The 22,050-nt window shown below is 36.0% G+C and overlaps 1 protein-coding gene across 4 annotated transcripts in view; it reads right to left on the reverse strand.

The window, feature by feature from the left end:
- Nucleotides 1-1,400: 1,400 nt before the first annotated feature.
- Nucleotides 1,401-22,050, reverse strand: part of LOC129796979 (neuroligin-4, Y-linked-like) — a 78,234-nt gene continuing 57,584 nt past the window's right edge. For 3 of the 4 annotated variants that reach the window (XM_055839166.1, XM_055839167.1, XM_055839165.1), the window contains 9 exons: nt 17,946-19,115; nt 7,449-7,666; nt 7,221-7,370; nt 6,455-7,143; nt 6,017-6,390; nt 5,776-5,894; nt 5,437-5,682; nt 4,335-5,063; nt 1,401-1,909 (listed from right to left, as the gene is read on the reverse strand). In XM_055839166.1, coding sequence (XP_055695141.1) covers nt 1,683-1,909; nt 4,335-5,063; nt 5,437-5,682; nt 5,776-5,894; nt 6,017-6,390; nt 6,455-7,143; nt 7,221-7,370; nt 7,449-7,666; nt 17,946-18,172 — 2,979 coding nt within the window. In that variant the 5' untranslated portion in view covers nt 18,173-19,115 and the 3' untranslated portion in view covers nt 1,401-1,682. Of the gene's footprint in view, nt 1,910-4,334; nt 5,064-5,436; nt 5,683-5,775; nt 5,895-6,016; nt 6,391-6,454; nt 7,144-7,220; nt 7,371-7,448; nt 7,667-7,721; nt 7,815-17,945; nt 19,116-22,050 lie in introns of those variants that run through there. The other variant, XM_055839168.1, reaches the window with a different exon arrangement.

Consider the following 22,050-nt stretch of genomic DNA (forward strand, 5'->3'; position numbering starts at 1 on the left):
TTTCAGAAAATGCGTTTGAAAAATTTTTCATACATTTTTCCATAGAAGCCATCGAAGCCATTGAACGAACATGCGATGTCGCTGAACTTCGTGTTCCGAAAAAGTATGATTTGACAGTTGAGAATTTTCGAGTAAATATTTTCATTTTTGTGGGGATTTTTTTTTGTGAAATAATGTGTGTTTACTTATTATTTCTGCATTATCTCATGTAGGAAGTACTTTTTTTAATCCTCGTTATAATTTGTTGAGTGGAAATTGTAAAAACTATAGAATTTTATGTGGTTTGTGTGAGCAATTTCTTGGAACACCCCAGTGACGTCACTTGTTCGTTCAATGGCTTTGATGGCTTCTATGGGAAAATGTATGGGAATATTTAAACGCATTTTCTGAAACGAGCATAAGTTTTAGAGCACTCCAGTAAGTATAAAAAGGTTTCTTATAATTCTTTGAATCAAATGGTGCAAAATTTGGCTAGGCCGACTTTATTTAAAAGTTATTTTACTTCTCAGCTGACCTAAACAATGGTTAGACATGGGCGGAGGGACATAGCATCGGTCGATTCTTATGCTACATCGTATGTCCAATGCCAGTCAATGGTCGTCGTAAGGACATGTATTTTTTACCCACGTTTGTCCAAAAGTTTGAAAATGAAAAATTAGGAAAAATGACGTCATTTTTTACATTTTTGGTAAAATATCTTCTGAAAATTCCCAGAGATCCCAGAAGAACATGGTAAGTCTGTTTATTATTTTTTCAATCTCACCAAAGAATAAAGGAAACAAAATATCACACAAAAAAAAAAAGAATTTGTGCATTAGTAAGAATTTTGAAAAGAAAATCAGTTTCCATTAAAAAAAATTCAATCCTTGATTTTTCTCTGCAAATCTGTTAAAAAATCAGCACAAAAGTATCATTGGGGGTCTTGGGGGTCCTTTAGAGAATGCAATAAAAAAAGAAAATTAATTCGACTTGGTTTGTATTATTATTTTTTAAGTAACAATTTACATTATATGATGTGAAATACAATAAAGTCTTCCAACAAATGCATTTCGTAAAACTTAAAAAAAGATGAACCTGTGCAATTTATATAAAAAAATTCTTATTAAATTCGTTTACAAATTGATGTAAAGCACAAAAGTCATGGGGAATTTACAAAAAAGTTAGTACTATTTATTCTTTTTTTCTTTATCCATTGTTATTTTGATATGTTTCACCTAGAAAATTAAATGATTATGTAAAAAAACAAACACTGGGCTTCTTTTTTTCTTTTTCAACACTTTTCTCACTGAGATTTAAAATAAACTCGATTGTCCCTTTCATATTACAATAATAAAATTTACCTATAGAAAAAGATTCAACAATTTCATTCACATTTTCTTAATAAATATAGTTCATTTTAGTTTTTTAGTTTTTTTTTTAAATTTATTTATTTATTTTTGGTTTTTAGAAACACGTTCTCATTTTCAATGTATGTATATTGTTGTAGTTCTAAAATTATATATTTACAGCATGAAAATTTAGTTTTTTATAGTTTTGAATTGTAAATGAGATTTTCGAAATATGTATATAACACAACTTAATCAACTTGTAAAAGGTAATTGTGTGAAATTTAACTATCCCATATGTACGTTATTCAATATTCCATGTTAGAGTCGATTGGCTTTTATTGCCGCACCACTAAATCAGACTCGCATTTCGCTTATTGCTGCCTGTGGTACTTGCTGCTGGCCCGGAGGTCCTTTCTGCTGTTGCTGCAGGTGGTACTGTTGATGCTGGTGATTAAGGCCAGAGAGGAGGGGTGTATTTTCTGGTGGGCTACTGCTGTTGCTGACGCTGCTACCATTCCTAATGGGTGGTCGGGGTGCCCGTACGGCACTTCCGTTTGGTTGAATCTTATTTAAATGCGTCTCTGTGAATGACAAAGTGAGAAAGGAATTAACAAGCTTTTTTTCTTTCTTTTTTACCCCTCACAGAAGTCTGTTGCTTTTAGTTCTCATCAAAAAGTTTTCTTTTTCCTTTTAGGCGAGAAAAAAAGGATTTCAAATTTTTCTCGTCAATTAAATGAAAAAAAAAAACAACTTTAAAACTCTATCAAAATAGAAAAGTTGTAGAAAGATGGGGCATGTAGTATGTATTTAGATAGTGTTGGGGCTTTCAAAGAGTGAGCATGATTTGTGTTTGGAATAGAGATATAAAAAAAGCTGTAAATGGAATTTTTTGCGATAAATTTTCATCATCTAATTGAACTTTGTCGCTTCTACTCCATTTGCTGCCAAATAGACATTGAGATGCACGATAGAAAATACGATGTGTGGTGCTGCTTCAATGGGGAATGAGGTGGAATTTTACGGGTTTTAGAAAAGGAATTTGTGGTGATGTTTCTCCCCGAAAGTAGCAAAAGTCATGTAGGATTAAAGTTGTGCACAAGTGATTGTGTAATTCAATTTTTTTTCCACCCATCCACTTCCACATCCTGTTGAGGGTTCACAAGTAAACTTTTCCTTCAATTCACCCGCCTGTATGCCTGTTTTTAAGAGCAGCCCCGGGAGGAGGAGAAGAATTTAGCATGGGGTAAAAGTGAACTATTACTGGGGAAAAAGTTCTCTTCATCTCCTACTCCACCTCCCAAATTCATGATTCTATTTCATGGGGAAAAGAGTTTTCCACCAACTAAATCGAGTGAAGAGAATCCCCTCTTTCAAATAATTAAATCGACCCTCTCTCGTCCAATTTAATTACATTACACACATATACACACAGATTCCTTGCCATGAATGGTCCTGGACGGAGAGTGTAAAGTGCTGTAATAAATTTATATTATTTGTTTATATAAAATTCACCCAACCATTCATGGGTCGATTAAAATATATATTGTCCTACAACTCGGACAAAAACCATATTGTGAAGGTGCCCCGAGGTGTTGCATAAACTCTGTGTAGAACAGAGTGCAAAATATCTCAAGAAAAAGCTCACAATCTTTATTATGCTCAACTTTTGGTACTAGTTGGATATGTAGTAAAATTTTTAAATGCCCTTTCTTTTAGTCCATTAAAATTAGATTTGCCTAGATTTACAAATCAGGAGCTTTTGTTTTTTTCCCATTAAATATTTTTTGAAAGTGTTATTAAATTTAAATGTTTATTAACTTACTTATAGAGAATTAAACAAATAAATGTTCAGAGAAATGAGGGCCTAAATATATATATTTTGGTATAAATTTAATTACCTTTCAATTTTTACTCAATTATATGAAACAAAATTCCAAAATTTAGTTTTGTAATGTGAGCTAATTAGTATGAATAATAATGTTTAATAAAATTGTTCAAACTGATTCTTGATAATACAATTAACAGAAATCCACAGAACGAACAGCTTAAATTTTATTACCTTTCTTAATTAGGTATTAATTAATTACAGGAAAATTTAATTTAATTATTAATCCAATAACGTTGCAGTTGTTAAATTAACAAAAAAAAGTGTACAAAATTGTGAATTTAAGAGTTTTTCTTGTATTAATTTGTAACAATTATGTAAAATTGTTCTTAAAGCGAAAATTTTTATTTAAAAATATAACTAAACATAGAGTAAAATGTTCCATTAATATATATAGTTGTGGTGAGAACTTTCGGGGAAAAAACATGCCATTGTGGATAGAATTAATATTGTAATGTATTTAATTGAATTGTGAAGCAGACACCACAGAATAATGAACATACAGGATGGAATTATACAAAAGAATATTTTGCTTTTTGGATAAATTTTGGGGTGGAATGTACCATACGTTGCATATCAGTGGTGAATCATGAATTGTATTGAAATTGGAATTACAAAAGGGAAATGTATGCGGTGTGGAGATATTGGGGGAACTATTTCATCCTGGGTGTCATGTCCTGTGGTAAAAGGTCGATTAAAATAATTATGAAAGTGGTCGCATCTTTGGGGAGGCAAAAGTTTTGGGGTCACATAAATTGAGGGAAAAAGGAGCTTTCATATTTCACACACTGCTATATGCCCGAACAAAAGGACCCGGGAGTCGGTCGTAAATCACTGCGAGAGAATGAATTTTAGTGTGACGGAAAGTTGAGTGTAAGAAGTGAAAACTGGATGGGAGCCAATATAGCTTCTACAGCTACACACTGCACTGGGGGAGCTCAATTCAATCGCTTCCCGGTGTCCTAGTTTTTAGAATCCTCAGCCGAGGGGCATATGGTGTGTGTACGTACATACATATGTGAGGGGGTAGGGGGTGGTATGATGCATAACTACAAAGATATGGGAATAGCTGGAGAGGAGATCAAAAGATCTGCATGTGGTAATTAGTGAAAGGTATTTACCATTGTTACCCGCATTGCTGATACTGAGACTGGCAGTGTTGGTTTTTCGAGGAAGGGTGAGGCATGCATCGCCGCGGTAGACAGACATTTGGCTAGTCTGCTGCATTCCTCCACTTCCAGGTTTTGGTAGTGTCATCATTCCGGAACCCGTGAAACCCGTTGGGGGGTTTGTGGCTGTTCGGTTGAGCGTGTTCTTCATCGGCACGTGCTCATTGCGGGTGTTCTTGAAGGGTGCAGAGTCACTTAGGGGTATCTTGGTCTGCAGACAGCCACCTGTTGTGTTGATTTGCATACTATTTGAGCATATGTGGGGCGATTTTATGTCATTCGAGAGTAGAATTGTGCCGGAGTCGTGGTTCTCCACGTCCACGATGACATTGGACGGCTGTGAGTGCCCCAGATGGTAGTGGGCATGTTTAATGGGATCAAAGGGTGGCTGCTGGTGTGGCATCCCTCGTTGTTGGTACTGCTTTTGCAGGCTTTTCACCTCTAACCGCGTCTTATCGCGCTGATAGTACACACCCGCAAAGATGAGGACATTCAGGATGAGAAGACTGCACCCAATGGCGATTGTAACGCTCAAAGCAGTTGAGTAGGCGGCATATCCAGCTGCTTCGAGGCTATTGAGGGTGTCTGTAGTGGCATTAATGGCAGAAGTTGGGCTTAGCGCGCTGTAATTTGCCACTGGCATACATGTTGTTAACGATAATGGCTCCATGGTTGTGATCCCTGCAAAAGAAACCCTTGTTAGATATTCCCCCCTAGAATATTCCATTCAAAGTTTTGACTGATATTTTGCATATAATTTTGCTAGTTTCTTGTGTAGATTATGTACTATATCAAGTACATATATAGGTACGTATAATATAATCAATAGAATGAATCTGATAAGGTGAAACACCTTCTACATCATACAGCATCATCTCTAAAGTTGAGCAAAAAATTTTCTTCATTTAAATTCACAAGACAAGGATGCTAAAAATAAGTTCTTCTACTTTGTAAAATATGTATGTTGTGTACCTGTTAGTAAATTTTCTTCAAATGAGACGATATGTTTGCTTTGGGAAATTTGTGCAAATAAATTTTAAAAGTTTCCACTTACCACCCAATGTGAGGGTATCATTTGAATTTCCACTGCGTCTCTTGTAAGACTCCTCAAAGAGCGACAAGCGTGACAGTGAGTCTGGCTTTACGACACCCTCGTAGAGATCCATGTTGTCGTGGTTTTTGAATAAATTATGCCTCCCAATGACATCCTCCATTCCAGCCCGATGGAGTTCGGGAATTAGACGGAGCCAAATTGAGAGTTGATGTGCACGAAAATGGTTCTTCATGCGGGGTTTCATTCCTGCGGTTTTTCAACCATAATTGCACCATCAAAGTAAATTTTATATCAATGCCACGCATGGCATACGTGCCAAAAATGGGGGAACATACTCACCAATTTCCAAATACTTCTGGTGCACAGGATCGTATTCGTCCCACACAATGCCCCTGAATCGATTGCGTTCCTTTGTTGCAGCCAACACAGAATCAGGACGTTGGTGCTCGTTCGGATTTCTGTGGGAAGTGGTTATTTTTGTTTGCTTTATCGTTTTTATTTTCAAATGGGGTTTTATTGGAAATTCAGATGGTTGAATAAATTCTCAAGGGACACAAATAAATGTGTGGATTGCACTTACCCAGTTCTAGCAAAATTGCTCCAGAACAGGATGAGGGATTCGGAAAGGGCCACTTCTGCTTTCGTGTAATTGTGTGGAAAATGACTAAAGCCATCGACTAAGGGTGCTCCAAACACATAAGGTAGATCTTCCCCATGGACCGTCCCCATACGCTGTGGGTAGTCTCCCTCTTTGGTTTGGTAGTCAAATACGTAAAAGAAGCAATTGGGGCCGGATTTCTCCTGACCAGGTAGAGCTGGAGTGGGTGCCAAAGTGTCTCCCGTATGAACGAGAGGCGCTACAAATTGCGCGTCTGATAGAGCTGCTACAGCAGCATCTCTCGTATTGATTGGATGCTGCGACGTCCTCTCCCAGTCTGTGTACTCATTAACCACCTAAAAGATTAAATTTAAGCAATTGAAACACTTAACATATGAATAAGTAAAATAAAACACTAACCGTGTAGAAAATCTCACTGAGATGAAAAGTGTAGGCATTGCGCACATAAGTCCTAATTATTCGATCACGACGCTCTCCCTCAAATCCATTGAGGATGTCAATATTACTAAATCGCCACAGAGCTTCAGATGTGACGACGCCAAAGAGTAGATCGTACCGCCTGTGGGAATCATGGGAACGTTTCGATGTGCCCGCGGAGAGCAATTCATCTGGATCTTGGTTCGAAAGTCCAGTTCTAATAACTACCCCATCCACTGATGGACCGAAAGCACTCAGATAGCTGGGTGCTTGAATGTTAACACTTAGCAAGTCTTCAAGAGGTATCTCTCTCAGGCAGTCGACAATTTGTTCGTGATTCTTTATGAGATCACTGGGTACGGTGCAATTGAGCTCCTTTGCTAGCTTTAGTGCATACACCACGGGATCCTCGACGACGGCCCACGATGCATATGCTGAGCCCGAGAGGAGGATGGCACGATGAAAGAGACCCGGCACCATTGTGGGTGAGGTCATGAGAAAATTAATGCACGCAGCCCCACTTCCATGCCCCGCGAGTGTAACCGCACCAGGATCACCCCCGAATTTGGCAATATTCTGCTGTACCCAATGTAGGGCCGCCATCTGATCCATAAGGCCATAGTTTGCCACCCGAGCTCGGATCTGAGGACTCGGATTTGCATTGAGAAAACCTATAAAATTTTTTGCAATAGACCATCGATCAATTAAAGAAAAAATAACTTTTTTTTGCTTGTTTTGTCATTCTTACCTAAAACACCTAATCGATAATTTAGTGTGACAACTACTAACTCTCCGTAGCTGGCCAGCACCGATCCATCATATGGATTCCCACTATTCCATTCGAAAGACTCTCCGTGTATGAACATAATAACAGGGAGCTTTTTCTCCGCAGTTGCAGCTGTATAATTGAAACATCACTCAAAATCTTAATTTTTTTAGCATTAAAAATAAAAAAAAATGAAAAATTAGTTCGTACCATAGACCGGTGAGAAAACATTAAGGTAGAGACAGTCCTCAGATTGGTTCTGCAGAAAAGGCAAGAGACGCTTGAGATACTCTAGTCTACCTTTGGGCATCTTCTCCAATGCAGCAGTCTCATTCTGAATGTTTGGTAAGCGCTGCGGGCAAACTGCACTGTATTTATCTGAGAGCCGTACACCATCCCACGGCGATGGAGTACGTGTGGGGCTGAATCTGAAAGAATTTTTCCAAGTAACTCCTATGAATTATTTTCCATTGTGTTACCTACATTTATACATAAAAGTATAATATAATCACATTTCACAAGAAGGATAAAAAAAAACTCTATAGGTATGAAGGGAAGTAACTAAAGAAAAAAAAACGGAAAAAAAGAACTTTTTCTCTTGAGTAAGTTCTCTTTGTGCAAACTCTTGTCTAATAGAATACAAACTAACGTTATATGTACATATATAAATTTATTATTTGTTGTATCATACTATTGTCACATGATTCCAACTTTACCAAGTATAAAGTACTTGGTGTTCTTAAGCTTTATATATGCAATAGGTATGCTATGTGTATGTGCAACACACATCTATATACATATATGTATGTTATTGCTGCATAGAGTTTGTTGTATAGTCTATCATTTTGCCAATATCCATTTCATGGAAAAGTTGTCATGTGTTTTCATTTCTATATGAAAGGGATGAGGGCTGAAACGTACACTTCAAGTGCCTGTTCTCTTCAGTATAGTATTGTTGTAGCTTATTGAAAAATGTCGGTCGATACACTCAGAATTGTGAGATACTTTCACACGATATGACTCGCAGATCGCCAATTCAATGTAGAAAAGCGTTGAGTTAAGCTTTCTACATGATAAACGAAAAGGGAGTGCATAGAATGGAAAAGTTTCCACATTTTCTCACAAAAGTAAATACTTTTTCCAACTAAATCGTTTTTTTTTCTTCTTTTCACCACATACATTGCTATTATGTGGTATAATGTAGCAAATTTTCCCCAAACTATATCATTCTAATTGCATTGTCGTAGATCAAATGGCTCATAATTCAAGCTGAATAACTCGCTCGCATCTTCTCTCCAACCCTCCTGAGAGCTTTTTCATCAATACTCAAGTAAATGAAACACTTCAGCAGAAATGAATATGGAGCTTTAATTAACCTAACTTTACCGTGATATTAATAAAAGTTAATGAAAATTGCTTTACTTATAAGTTTATATTTCACCCCACCGCACTTCCCACCGAACCCGTGTTCTCCTTCTGTGTTCTAGGCACGAGAACAAAATTGTCTGACCATGTTCTATGAAAGAAAAGTTTTTCTTTTACATAGTCTAATATACCTATATTATATACATATGTATACAACATATATAAATGGCTGATGAACGCCCAAAAGGAAGAGAATTGTGAAAAAAAGAGCAATTTTCTTGCGGAGACAAAAAAGGCGCCTAATCGTAGCCATAACTATAAGATTTAATTGAATATAAGAAGAGATGGTCATAAGTAAAATAGATATAATTTCTTCAAAAATTCCATGAGAAAATTGTGCAAAGAGAAATGTAGAGTATTTTCCAAGTCTTTAATCCCCAGAAGATTTGGGATATATCCGAGGAGGATACGTATGACTACATATAGTGCTAAGTATGTACTGTGTGTACATCTAACGTTCGTATTTTTCCAAAATGCTTCAACTTCGCTTTCTCTTTTTTTTTTCAACGTTATTTTGTCAGAATCAGCACTTGATGTACTACAAACTACATAAAATTGGAAATTCTGTGTTTAAATATTGATATTTTGCTGAACCTTAAGTAGTTTACCAGAAGATGCATATCTTAGCGTTTAAACTGCAATTGATTGACTTTCTAAGGTATTAACATTTAAGCATGGTAGAGGTACATGTAATTCATTCACTAAACACAACATATAAATTTGTTGCTCTCAGTGTATATATAATTTAAAATCCCTCCAGTCAGTGGATGAGGAAATATTTATTACGGAAAGTTAAGCTTTTTTTGTGTGGAAATCTCCTGAATGAATAAGACAGGAAAATTTTCCATTCGTGTAAATTTTCACAATACAGAACACTTTTTACTTCCGCTGTTCACGGATGGGACTTGAATGTATGTAAAACGTTAGATATAGGCATGAGTACCTACCCCACCACCTCTCAACTAAGTACACCTTTATACACAAAAGTTGGTTTTTGTTGGCCACAATGCGGGTTCTCGTATAATTCGCACCGTTGTAACGTGGTCGGGAATGGCTAGTGGCCCCATTATGTTCACGAATCCCCATTCTATTAATTTAATTCAGCAGAAACAAATTTACCAAAAGGTATTGTGAATTTCTATTGTGTCACACACAAATATCTCAAGTGGGATGGCTTGTATGTTTCCTATATCCCATGCTATTATATGCATAATATATTTACTTATCTAGCGAGCTCTATATTAAGCTATATATAGTGCAAAATTTTCTTTTGTACCACATATAGAGGGAGAAATTCACATTAAATTCCTATTAAAGTTTTCAGCACACAGGCACCAAGGAATCTACGGTGGGATTTTCATTCGCATATATAGTCTGCACAACAATAGCACAGTGATATATGTATCTACCGTTTTTCTGCATTACTTCCTTCTTGGAATTGAAATGCATTCTCATTTTTGCACGTGTGCCTTATACTATACAATACATAGTTATTATGTACATACATTTATATTCAACTAATATCTGCATGAAAATACAAATTGCTTCGAGTCGCTCTTTCACTTATCACACACGCATCATACAATCTCCATCATCCCCTTTCGCACGGTACATATATGTATGTTTTTACCCGTAGCTCACAATACCAAGAATGTCATTATCGTTTGACTTGAGGAGTCATAAAGTCAAGTAATAACAACAAATGGGGCACGAAGAAAAATGAGAATGGTTAAAGTTACCTTACCTCATACTAATGCCCCCCATGTTAAAGAATTTCTTACTATTTTTACCCTACACTGTGGGAGCTTTTAGCTCTTCCGGTCGTTTTTTTTTCTTTTCGTCTTTGCCTTTGCCCCAAACGGCAGCATCCTTATCTCTCTTCTGCACAATTCTTTTGTTCTGACATATCATTCTCCACAAATAGTAAGAGGAAAGAATTCATTCTATATATCATTTTTCTCGCTTTTCGTCTCCCTAACTCAATTCAGAAACTTTTCTCGGCAAAACAATTTAAACTTTTTAATATTTGCCATTCACTGTCAATATTACTTTCTTATTGCTGCTGCTCCCGGAGTATCAGAAAAGAAATATGCGGAGGGTGAATAATTTTTCCTTTTTTTATGAGACACATATTGATTTAAACAATATAAAATATGAGTGAAGAGATACCGGTTGTTATATAAGAAGAAATTGTTGAAGATATTGTTATTGTTTTTTACTGTAAATTTTCGTAAACATTACAAACTGGTGCGATATTCTTACAAATCATAAATTCTTCATTACCCCATACAATCTTTATTTTTTCTTGAATTTTTGATAATTTACTCCCTGATTTTTTGCGATGTTATTGATTACAATTGCTATGTAGGTCACAAGAAAGAATTTTTGTAAAGTAAAAATCTTTTGGTATGAATTATTTTTTTGCATAGGTACCTCAAGAGAGGAAGGCAAATGTACATAACAGCTACATATTTACCCTACATTTAGTGAAATTATGTGTCCAATTCAAGTATTGGCCGTACGAAAAAAAAATATAGCGTAGGTTTTTCTTTTCACATCGAACATTATCAAGCCAAAGAAAAATTCCATCTTTCTTTTAATAGCATTTTTTGCTCATTACCTTGAATTTGTATTAGATTACGTTTCACGTCTTGTCGATATCACCGAGGGAGGGAAATTAAGTTCAATCGCAAGCCGTAGATTAGCTTTTTCTTTTCGTTTTGCCGTATTACGATTTCCTGAAACGCAAAAATGCTATAAATACGTTTACTTTCAAAGTGTTCATTGGAGTGCGTCTGATTTTCTCGGTGATTATAAATCCATTTATAAATATTATCAGACACATTTCTCTACACTTTATTTCCTATCCATCATTTTTACTCCCTGATTTTTTGCGATGTTATTGATTACAATTGCTATGTAGGTCACAAGAAAGAATTTTTGTAAAGTAAAAATCTTTTGGTATGAATTATTTTTTTGCATAGGTACCTCAAGAGAGGAAGGCAAATGTACATAACAGCTACATATTTACCCTACATTTAGTGAAATTATGTGTCCAATTCAAGTATTGGCCGTACGAAAAAAAAATATAGCGTAGGTTTTTCTTTTCACATCGAACATTATCAAGCCAAAGAAAAATTCCATCTTTCTTTTAATAGCATTTTTTGCTCATTACCTTGAATTTGTATTAGATTACGTTTCACGTCTTGTCGATATCACCGAGGGAGGGAAATTAAGTTCAATCGCAAGCCGTAGATTAGCTTTTTCTTTTCGTTTTGCCGTATTACGATTTCCTGAAACGCAAAAATGCTATAAATACGTTTACTTTCAAAGTGTTCATTGGAGTGCGTCTGATTTTCTCGGTGATTATAAATCCATTTATAAATATTATCAGACACATTTCTCTACACTTTATTTCCTATCCATCATTATTATTTTGGCTCTCCTCACCCTACATTTCGGTCGGTGGGGTACTCAAGATGCCTAAATGTATAACATGCCTCACACCCAATGTCGAAAATGTTGAGCCTTGAATTTATTGTGTTAGAACATAGAAAGTTGTTGAAGAAGAGGTTTGGTTGGTTAGACGTCGTTTCTGCTGAAGTACTTCTATCAGTTTTACACTATATACTTAAGGCTTTTCAAAGTGGAAAGTTCAAACTTTAATCATGGCACCCCTCCATGTTTACCTGGGCCCATAAATATTGTGCATACACAATTTGTCAGTCAAAGTTCCTTGTGAGCTCTTACAGTCATCCCCCCTCTCCGTACTTCAACTTAACTCATGGGAAACTTTTAATTACTTAGACCCGAGTGTGCTCATTTACGAGTCGAAATCCGCTGCTGTTCAGTCTTTTTCACCAAAGTTATGTATGCGTGAATCCATATCCAGAACCGGCAATATAGAGATATTAAGTAAGTGCCATATCTACTACTCTACTATATATTAATATTTTCAGTGGTAAAATGAAAATCTCAAGAATAGAAACAACATGACTTTGCCATATATCACATTAATTGCCTTAGAGAACTTCAAATTGTTACGACGGAGTGGCATTCCATGAAATCATCCTCATATGTAGCATGGGACACTTTGAACATAACCCGCGATGTACAATACAAGATTATATACATAGGAAGAAGTACAAAAAATATAAATATAAATAAAAAGGCATAGACTTCCACGAATGCCATAAAATATGATTTACGAAGCTCTAAATTATTTCACAATGAAAACAAACAATGAAACTAGTGGAATTCCTCTGCACACAACTCAAACTAAATATTTTTGATAAAAATCTTTACAGATTTTTTTCCCTTTCAACATGACCCTTGATAATGGGAAATATTTTCACGAAGTCGTACTTCGAGGAAAAAGAATTTTCAGAGAATCAGATAAATAAAAAAAATTGCCCAAATTAATTTGTAATTACTTTTGGGAGAACATAATAAGATTAATAATTTATATTACGTATTTTCCTAAGGGATTTATTGTTTGTTCAATCCAATTTGTAAATATTCGTCAATTCGTATTATTTGTCAATAGCTCGTATAAATTAATGAAATATTTTCGATGACGCACAATTTTTTCCATTCAGTTCTTAGAACTCAAAGGACCTAATTGAACCTGCGTTGTATAGAAAAGAAGAAAAGTGCGTGCTCTCAAAGGTTTCAAGCTAATGGTGTGTCGACAGGTATGAATTCTCACAAGAATGTTGTGAGAGCAACAAAATGGAATCACAAAATCCGAGTTGGAAAATCTCGTATTGTTAATCACGATGAAAGTAAAAAATTGACATCATTTTTCTACACTTTTTTATGTGAGGGGGTGGAATATGCGTGGGTGGATGTAAAATATGGTTTAGAAAGTGGTATGGTGTTTTGGTTGTTTGTGCTCTATTTCCTGGATAGAAATTCTCTATTTATTTCTCCCCCGCATATAAGCTCATTCTCTCACAGAGTTTCCCATGGTTTATGGAAGGCGAACGACTCCTTAAAAGAAAAGCTGATGGTATACACGAGACAGTGAGTGAATAGACACTGAGAGGAGTGGTTAAAGAATACGGTAAATATTAGCCATAATCAATCACCTCAAGAAAAACGACACGCGGATTTTTTTTGCACACTGGAAATCCACCGCGCATCAGTTAATGCTGGGGAGTCTTTTCCGAAAAAAAAAGAAATAATCTTAGCTATGGAATCTTTGGGAATCGTCTCTTTCTCTCCCTTTGAGAAACAACAAATATTCTTGGGGAAGATGGATGAAAGCAATCTGCTATGTAATCCTTTTTAAAACGTAATACACAGACAGAGGACTCCACATGATTCCAAAATGAGCCACATTGAAGATGAAATCGATCTTTTATCTCCATTTGCCATAGCACATAAGGTGCTCACATATGCTTACAGCATCCGATCAATTCAAGTAACCTGAAAAGAATATGACGTGGAAGAAAAATAAAATTGATTTTCAATCACATTTTGCTTATAAGGCGAGATATTTGTATGTTTAATATCTTTAAGCTCCCAAAAAAAGCTTTTTATTATTCCTGAGACATGATCTTTGGCATGAAAATATGAATAAAAAATTAAATGGATCTTCCTTTCCAATATTCGCTTTATAACTATTAACACGGATACATAAAATTTATGATATTTATCGTGATTGAACTATGTCAATTAATTTTTCAATTATAATACATATACTAAAATTTATTGGCTATTTCTTTGATGTATCCATCAGACTGTCGTGTATGCTAGTTTATCACAAAATAATAAAAATTGAGTGTGGCAATTGGTCCACAATCGATGGGGAACAATAAAAGTTTCGATTTTAAATGAAATTATACATTGAAAACTGAAGTGATGGGTTGTTAAAGAGGGGGGTGTACCAATCAATACGATGGATGATCATTGAATTTTGCAGCAGTACAGGGTGGACTGGGTAGGTCCCCATCTCTCTCTCTCTCTCTCTCTCTCTCTCCTGTATCATGCATCAGGGCTTTGGCATGGTGAAAATATGCGCACATACCAGAGTATGGGGGTGTCCGCTCCGCATTATCACATAGCTACCTTGTCCAAGATTTTGAGTGGCGAAGACCACCGCCACCACCCCGTCCTTTTCCCATGTCCATTTTCATTGGAATTTTGGACGTGTGTTATCCTCGATATGGCACAAATCGATAAATTTTGTATTTTGATTGACTGCCGGCAACATATCATGTCCAGCCTCCCAGAGGAAATTTTCAAATAAATCATTTCCAACTTGCTATATTTCACAACTTTTCACTCAATTCACTTTTCATGTCCTCCCTGAGTGGGAGGGTGGATTTTTTTTGAAAACTTTTCCATTCTCCCCATCAAATACTCAACCTCATCCACGTCAAGGGCATAAAAATTACGACTAGGGATTTATACTGAAAATATGGTATGCAGAAATTCCTAAAAACAACCTGAGTTAAGAGTTTGTCAAAAAAAACATTTTTTTACACTTCCTCTGCTGAAATATTCCAGGAGAGGAAGTGGATTTTCTAAACTTTTGCTAAAATGGAGTTGTTCACTCCATCACCCAAAGAGAGAAAGATTGTTTGAATGTTGAAACAAAATGGTTTTATCCTTTGTTAAAAATTCAACAGAATTAATAATATATAAAATAAATTTGAGATTAAAAGAAATTTATTCACCTAAACGACATGACGTACATACTTATTACGGCTTTTTCTGGATAAAAATTCAACTTGAAAAGAAAAGGATTTGAAAAACTTTTGTGGGATTAAATAAAATTTTAATTTTTTTGTTTTGTGTTTAAAGACTTTTTGGTAAATTTAGGTAAATAGGGGTTGTTGTAGTAGATTCTAAAAATAGAATTGCAAGTGAATATTCTTTGAAATGGTTACTTTCTTTCCAATTCTTTTTCGTCCCCATAATTAGTTTTTTGTGTCTTTTAATTGGATAATGTGATTTTAGAAGACATAAGAAAAAAATTAGGGCAACGAGATATTCTTGAAATTCCCAGAAAATTTAAGTAAGTTGGTCATTATCCAAGCATTTTTTTCTCATTGGATTTTCTCTCAAAATAAGTTCTTCAGTAAAGTTTCAATCTGGGGCATCCTTCATGCTACTGAAATACGATTCCTTTCCTTTTCATTTCAAAAGGAACGAAAACTTTTAGACTGAAAGTTCACCCCAAGTTTTGTGAAACTCTGCAACCGTTATTTTCTCAAAATATTGACATAATTTTTTTTTGCGCAAATTAAAGTAAATTTTCAATTAGAAGTATTTTATGCAGAAGCAAAAGTTCTATTTGGAATCCTTAAGCAAAACAATTTTCCAAACTTACTGTAATCATGTAATTCATGAGACATGCTAGGGCCATTAGTTAAATAGACCGTTGGTGTAGGTTGGGAATATATATTGTGGGAATTACAGAGTCCTGGGCGCCACAAAAGGTGTTCCCTGATGCACAATTTGAGGGGATGAAGAAGAAAATTGCAAGTGAGGAGTAAAATGAGTTAGTAAAGTTGCTATTGTTTCGGGCCTTATTTCATGAACTATTGAGCAATATTCTCGAAATAGGAGCGCTTTTATGTATCCCCCATTCTCGCTATTCTTCCTATTCTATATATATTGCAACATTTTCTCCCCCCGACACCATTTGCATATGTAGCGCGACCGGAGTTGAAACATTTCGCCGTGTTGGAAAATTCGGTGAGTAAAATTTTAGGTTCTGATATGGCACATGGTGTTCATGGTACAATCCATACATTCATACGTACATACATACATTGTACATACATAATGGATATACTTTTTACAACTGTTCCTTAGGATTATGTATATGCATATATAACATAATATATATGTATGTACATAACATACATACGTGTAAGAGAATGAAATGAGCGAATTTTGGAAACAATTTGCACTCGAGGGAAAATTGGTGCTACGAAATTTCATTTTAATTGATAAAACTTAAAGTCAATCATAACGCGTCCAGTTATTAGAGTTGGTATACCACAACGCGGATGGGTCAGTCTATGCGTTGTAATTTAATTTGTGAGTAGTATTAGTAGGCAAAGGTGATTTTTTTTTATGAAATTCATCAATTCGAAAGACAAAAATGGTTATATCTCAAGTTCTATTGCACATACAGAAATTTCTTGACTATTTCTGGAAAGGTATTGAAATAAGCTATAATCTGACATATATTTCGATACATTCCAAGGTCACCTCCAGAACACAAAATGGCGGATTTTTGTTCAACAAAAACAGTTTTTTGCACTTTTCGTCCTAAAGGAATGGTTCTAGAAGTTTCTGATGTTCTAGAAAGTTGTAGAGTTTTGCAAAACCTTTAATTTGATACTAAGATGAGCAAAATCGGTCAAGCGGTTCAAGAGATATGGCTCTTAGAACTTTTCAAATTCAAGAATTTTTCAAATGGCTATATCTTCTAAACGGCGACATAGATTTTCTTCATTTTCGGACTGGTAAAAGATATTGAGTTAGGCTACAACATATCAAAATTTAAAGGAAATCTATAACAGATGTTGGGAGATATAGCCCCTTAAAGTTAGGTAATTTTTGTTTTTGATTTTAGCGCCTCTTGCGGATGTTTTTGGAACTTGGAATATTCTAGACATTTGTAGGGCTTCTTGAAACCTTTCATTTGATACCAAGATCGTCAAAATCGGTCAAGCCGTTCTCAAGTTATATCGAAAAAACACTTTTTGCTTTAGACCGCCATATTTGCTAAACGGCTTGACCGATTTCCAAGTATGAGTTATCGACGAAAACGTCTCACTGAGCACTACAACATACTAAAATTTCAGACCTCTAACTATAAGGGAAGTGGTTGCCGGTATTTCAAAATGGCGGACGGCGGCCATTTTGAATTTTGAAAATGTGAAAAAATGAAATTTTACACCCACATTTCTATAGAAAACTTCAAACGCGAAGTCTTTATCTGTTACCGTTCTCGAGATATAAGGCAAAGTTTGGACCACCGGCAGGCCGGCCGGCAGGCCGGCCGGATCAAAAATTTTCCACCACCATTTTCGTAATGTGGGATGTCTAAAACGTGCTCATACCAAGTTTGAGCCCGATCTGAGGTGGTCGGTTTTTCCGACGATTACAATACTTGGTATGCCACGATTGTGGTATACCAACTAATTGCTAGACACGAAACGGAAATTAAGGAACGAGAAGGGGGGATGGTTATAAACGTGTTGTGGGTGGTAGACGTGCGTAGAGAGATAGATTTTCAATTTCGTGTCTGGATCTTACCTATTTGATTTAATTGGTGGTGTAGCATATGGAACTCCAAGAAATGCTTCGATGGGCTTGAGGAATTTGTAGTTGTCCAAGGGCAAAATGATTCCTTGTAGTCTTCCGTAGCGTGTTTGCACAATTCTCGAATTGAGATGGGTGTTTTTGTAAATATCCATCGAAGAACATTGCGCTAACGTGACGATGTACAACAGAATGGAGCCAATTGAGTGCTTTATTTTCATTTTCTAAGTAGCTTTTGCACACTTTCCCCGTGATGATGTGTTTTTATGGTGTATAGTACTTTCTTCGGAGGTTTTTTTTGTTTGGTAACTCCCCGGTAATTCTATATTATGTGAAATAACCAGCTCTCAAATTCGATTTCACGTATTTTATTCTATTGCACACTAATTAGTCTGCACAAACTAATTCAAGTCATTTTAATGTAAATGAATGTTTCCCCCTAATCAGGATAATAGGATTTACGGTGCTCCTGTTACTATTTCGAGTCATTTTCTGGACACTATAATACGTAAATTGTTTGGCATAGCACATATACAAAATCACGTGAATCGCGAGTATAAACTCGAGTTTGAATTTACATTTTAAGCACCTCTATACACGGAGAGTGGGTGAATGAGGGGGGCGGGAGTTACACCATTGCTGCATATATTGGAGAGTTCCCTGCCCAAATGCTGCAACCGGGGCTTTGGTTGAGTGAAAATTACTATTTACGTTTCCCGAACCACGATCGTTGTACACAAAGCCCAGCCACCCTCACAGCATAGATTGGAGACCCAATGCGGTGACGTTGGACACTTTATGCGAAAGTTCTAATCAAATTATGAATTATGGCTGTCATTATTTAAGCTTACATCGTATTTCACATACACAAATACCCCCTCTATTCTAGAGGGTTTTCCGAGTAATACTTTGGACACTGCTGGTGTGTTATGTGTAAATGGGAACGCAACAAATACTTCAATTGTGGCAACAGTGAAAGCACAAGGATCTCGAAATCCAATTAAATTAGCACTCAAAATGCATCATGTTGCTGAATCCACGTCACACCGAATTATTATGGGATTGTCTCTGGTCCATTTCTACTATGATTTATTTCCATCTCACCACCCGGACACTTTTGGCTTTACTAAGAAACACTAAGAATATCATCAGCAATGTTGAAACCTGGAAAGATATGAACAGAGAAAACATTAATTTAACTTACTGTCACGGCAGGAATATATTATGATTAATGCAATAATATTAGAAATATAGAAATTTATGTGTCCAAAATAGCTTCATCATGTGTGCAAATGGGTTTTGTATCTTTCACGCGCAACGGTGTAGCAACAAACATACATATATACCATTGGTATGTGGTGGACAAATTAATCCCAATTGATGTTGACTGACACATAAATAAATTGAATCCCCACATAGTATTTATCTACGAGTATCTAATGAGTATATACCACGACTTTTTATCGCTGTAATTATTTCATAAATTATCAGGGATATTACGTATGTATGTTACTGGATCCTTCTGATGATTAATTTCTTATGTTATACATGTACGGGGCTTATGCTTTCTCAGTTTTGTTTGTGTCTTTATTATAAAGGTAATACGTTACTATTACTAAGAACTTGTAAATACATAATTAAATTCTTTTATATAGATAAAATCATATAATTTTTAGTTAAATATAAAGAAGAAATATAAAATTATTTCATTAAACCATCAACTTCGTTAGGAAAATTACAGGTGACAGAGTGTTAAGAAAATTCTCAAAGACCTTGTATTTACCATAGCAACTACACGTAACAGGTTCAAGTGAGGACGCTTTTGTATTTGCTAGAGAAAGTGTACTTCATTCACCTGGCGCCTATACTTTATACTTACTCGACCGGGTGTGTTTAATTGTGGGCAAATGAAGGAACAATAGGGGCATAGGGTTGAAAATAAATAAGGTGTGAGAATGTATGAAGGCAAAAGGGGTTGTTGGAAAAAGACCCAGAGATATGAATAATTACCATTGTGCTGTAAATTGGCTCGAAAGCTCACGAGTGTATGTTTATTATGGAACAAAATCACTGTGTGCTTTATTTCCTCCAAAATGAGTCAAGTATGTAGCTAAAAGCATGTAATGTATATGCATATACGCGGGAGGGAGGGAGTGAAAAATTATCGCAATAAAGAATAGTCTTCGTGTGTAAGTGAACTGAGAAATTCGATAACCACTTCACACTCAATTTATTCTTCCTGCTTACAGTCCCTTACGTTTTATTCTTTCCGTCATCTTTTTTCCCCGGTACAACCGTACTCAACATGACTCTTTCAGTACCTACCACTTACATTTGAACTAAAAGAAGATTGTGCACACATGATACCGAAAGTTCTCAATTTTCTTTACTTTAGTGTGTTGTAGAGTTAGAAGAAAGTTCTCTGTATGTAACATACATATAAAGAGAAGATGAGCGGATTGCTTGGAAAAGGCTTTTTGGGTGCATTGTAAGACGTTTAGTTTTGGGGGTGAAAGGAACGATGTAATAGAGCAATAAATTGCTTCTGCAAACAAATAGCTATGTCGTTGAGTACATTGAAGAAGTAGGGGGTGGGTTAAACCAAGGGTGGAAACAAATTTTCCTAACTCGATTTTATCTCATTCCTGTGGTTTTCCCAATAAAATCAGTTAAGTATTGTTTCATACATACAATGTGCTTTTCTGCAATTACACCATTTGGAAAAAAAAGAGACTCAATTGAATTTAATTTAAATTAAAACAAGCTATATGCATGTTGTAGGCAAAATAATTGGAAATTTATTTGACAAGTTTTTGTGGTATTTACCAGTGAAATTAATGAGGTAATGGATAAATAATACATAAATGTAAAATATGTATATAGATGAAAAATCAGTATAAATGTAATTAAATGCAGCAGTCGCAATTTTAAAATCAAAATGGCCTAATTACACTATTAAATATTAACATTAAAATAATATTTTGACATATACATACATAAAATAACATATGTATAGTTACATATATATGTATACTATATAGTATTGTGAGTGACACGAGTGACATAAAGAAAGTTCTGAGAATTCAAACAGTATAAAGCTTAAATTGTTTTATATATGTCTATGTACAGGATTCAGATTCACAGGCAAGTGATTCTCACCAACTTTTTTCACTGTGCTTGTTTTATACTAATTTTTGTTGATTAAGCCGAAGGCTAGTATCCTTTTAGGTCTTGGGGGTCCACGCTATAGACGTGCAACCTTGTCGAATTCAAATGCGTGGATTCTTCCAAGCCTTACAAGCGTTTTAAATCATTTTTGTGGAGGACACCAACCTGACAGATGTCTCTCGTGCCATCGACCAGTGGGAGCCAAGGAAATTCCCAGACCAAAAGACCAAGGGATGATCCTGGTAATAGCAAGCAACCCCAGATGAAGCAGCCTAAGTTAACCAACTGGCTAGCAGCGGTTCCAACTAGCAACTCCTTTGACGCCCTTTCCACGAGGGAGGAATCAAATGACATGGAGACCGATGGTGATTCTCAAAACAACGGCACCTCTGACTCTGATTCTGCCACTAAGAAAGAGCCCACACCTCCGCCTATTTTTGTCCATGGAGTTGAGACCCTATCGCCACTTGTGGCACTCCTGGAGTCTCTTGCCAAGAATTTTTACACCCTCAAGGCTCTTAAGGACAACACTGTAAAGATACAAACAAAGAACAGTGACTCTTACCGGAAGATTTACAAGGCTCTCAAAGACAAAAACACTGACATGCACTCATTCCAATTGAAGAGCGAGAGGGGCTTCCGCGCTGTGATCCGGGGGCTGCATCATGCTGTGATACACGAGGACATCAAGAATGCCCTTAAGGAACTAGGACACAATGTTGTGCGTGTGCACAATGTTAAGCAAAGGGGCACAAAGCTCCCCCTGCCGCTCTTCTTTGTTGAAGTCACTGCTGCAAACAACAACAAGGAAATTTACCAAATCACGCGCCTCTTGAGTCATGTGGTGCAGGTGGAGCCTCCGCGTCCATCGAAGGAGGTTGTCCAATGTACGAAGTGCCAGAGATATGGCCATACAAAGTCCTTTTGCCAT

The sequence above is a fragment of the Lutzomyia longipalpis genome, chromosome 1 (assembly GCF_024334085.1).
Source record: "Lutzomyia longipalpis isolate SR_M1_2022 chromosome 1, ASM2433408v1".
NCBI lineage: Eukaryota > Metazoa > Arthropoda > Insecta > Diptera > Psychodidae > Lutzomyia > Lutzomyia longipalpis.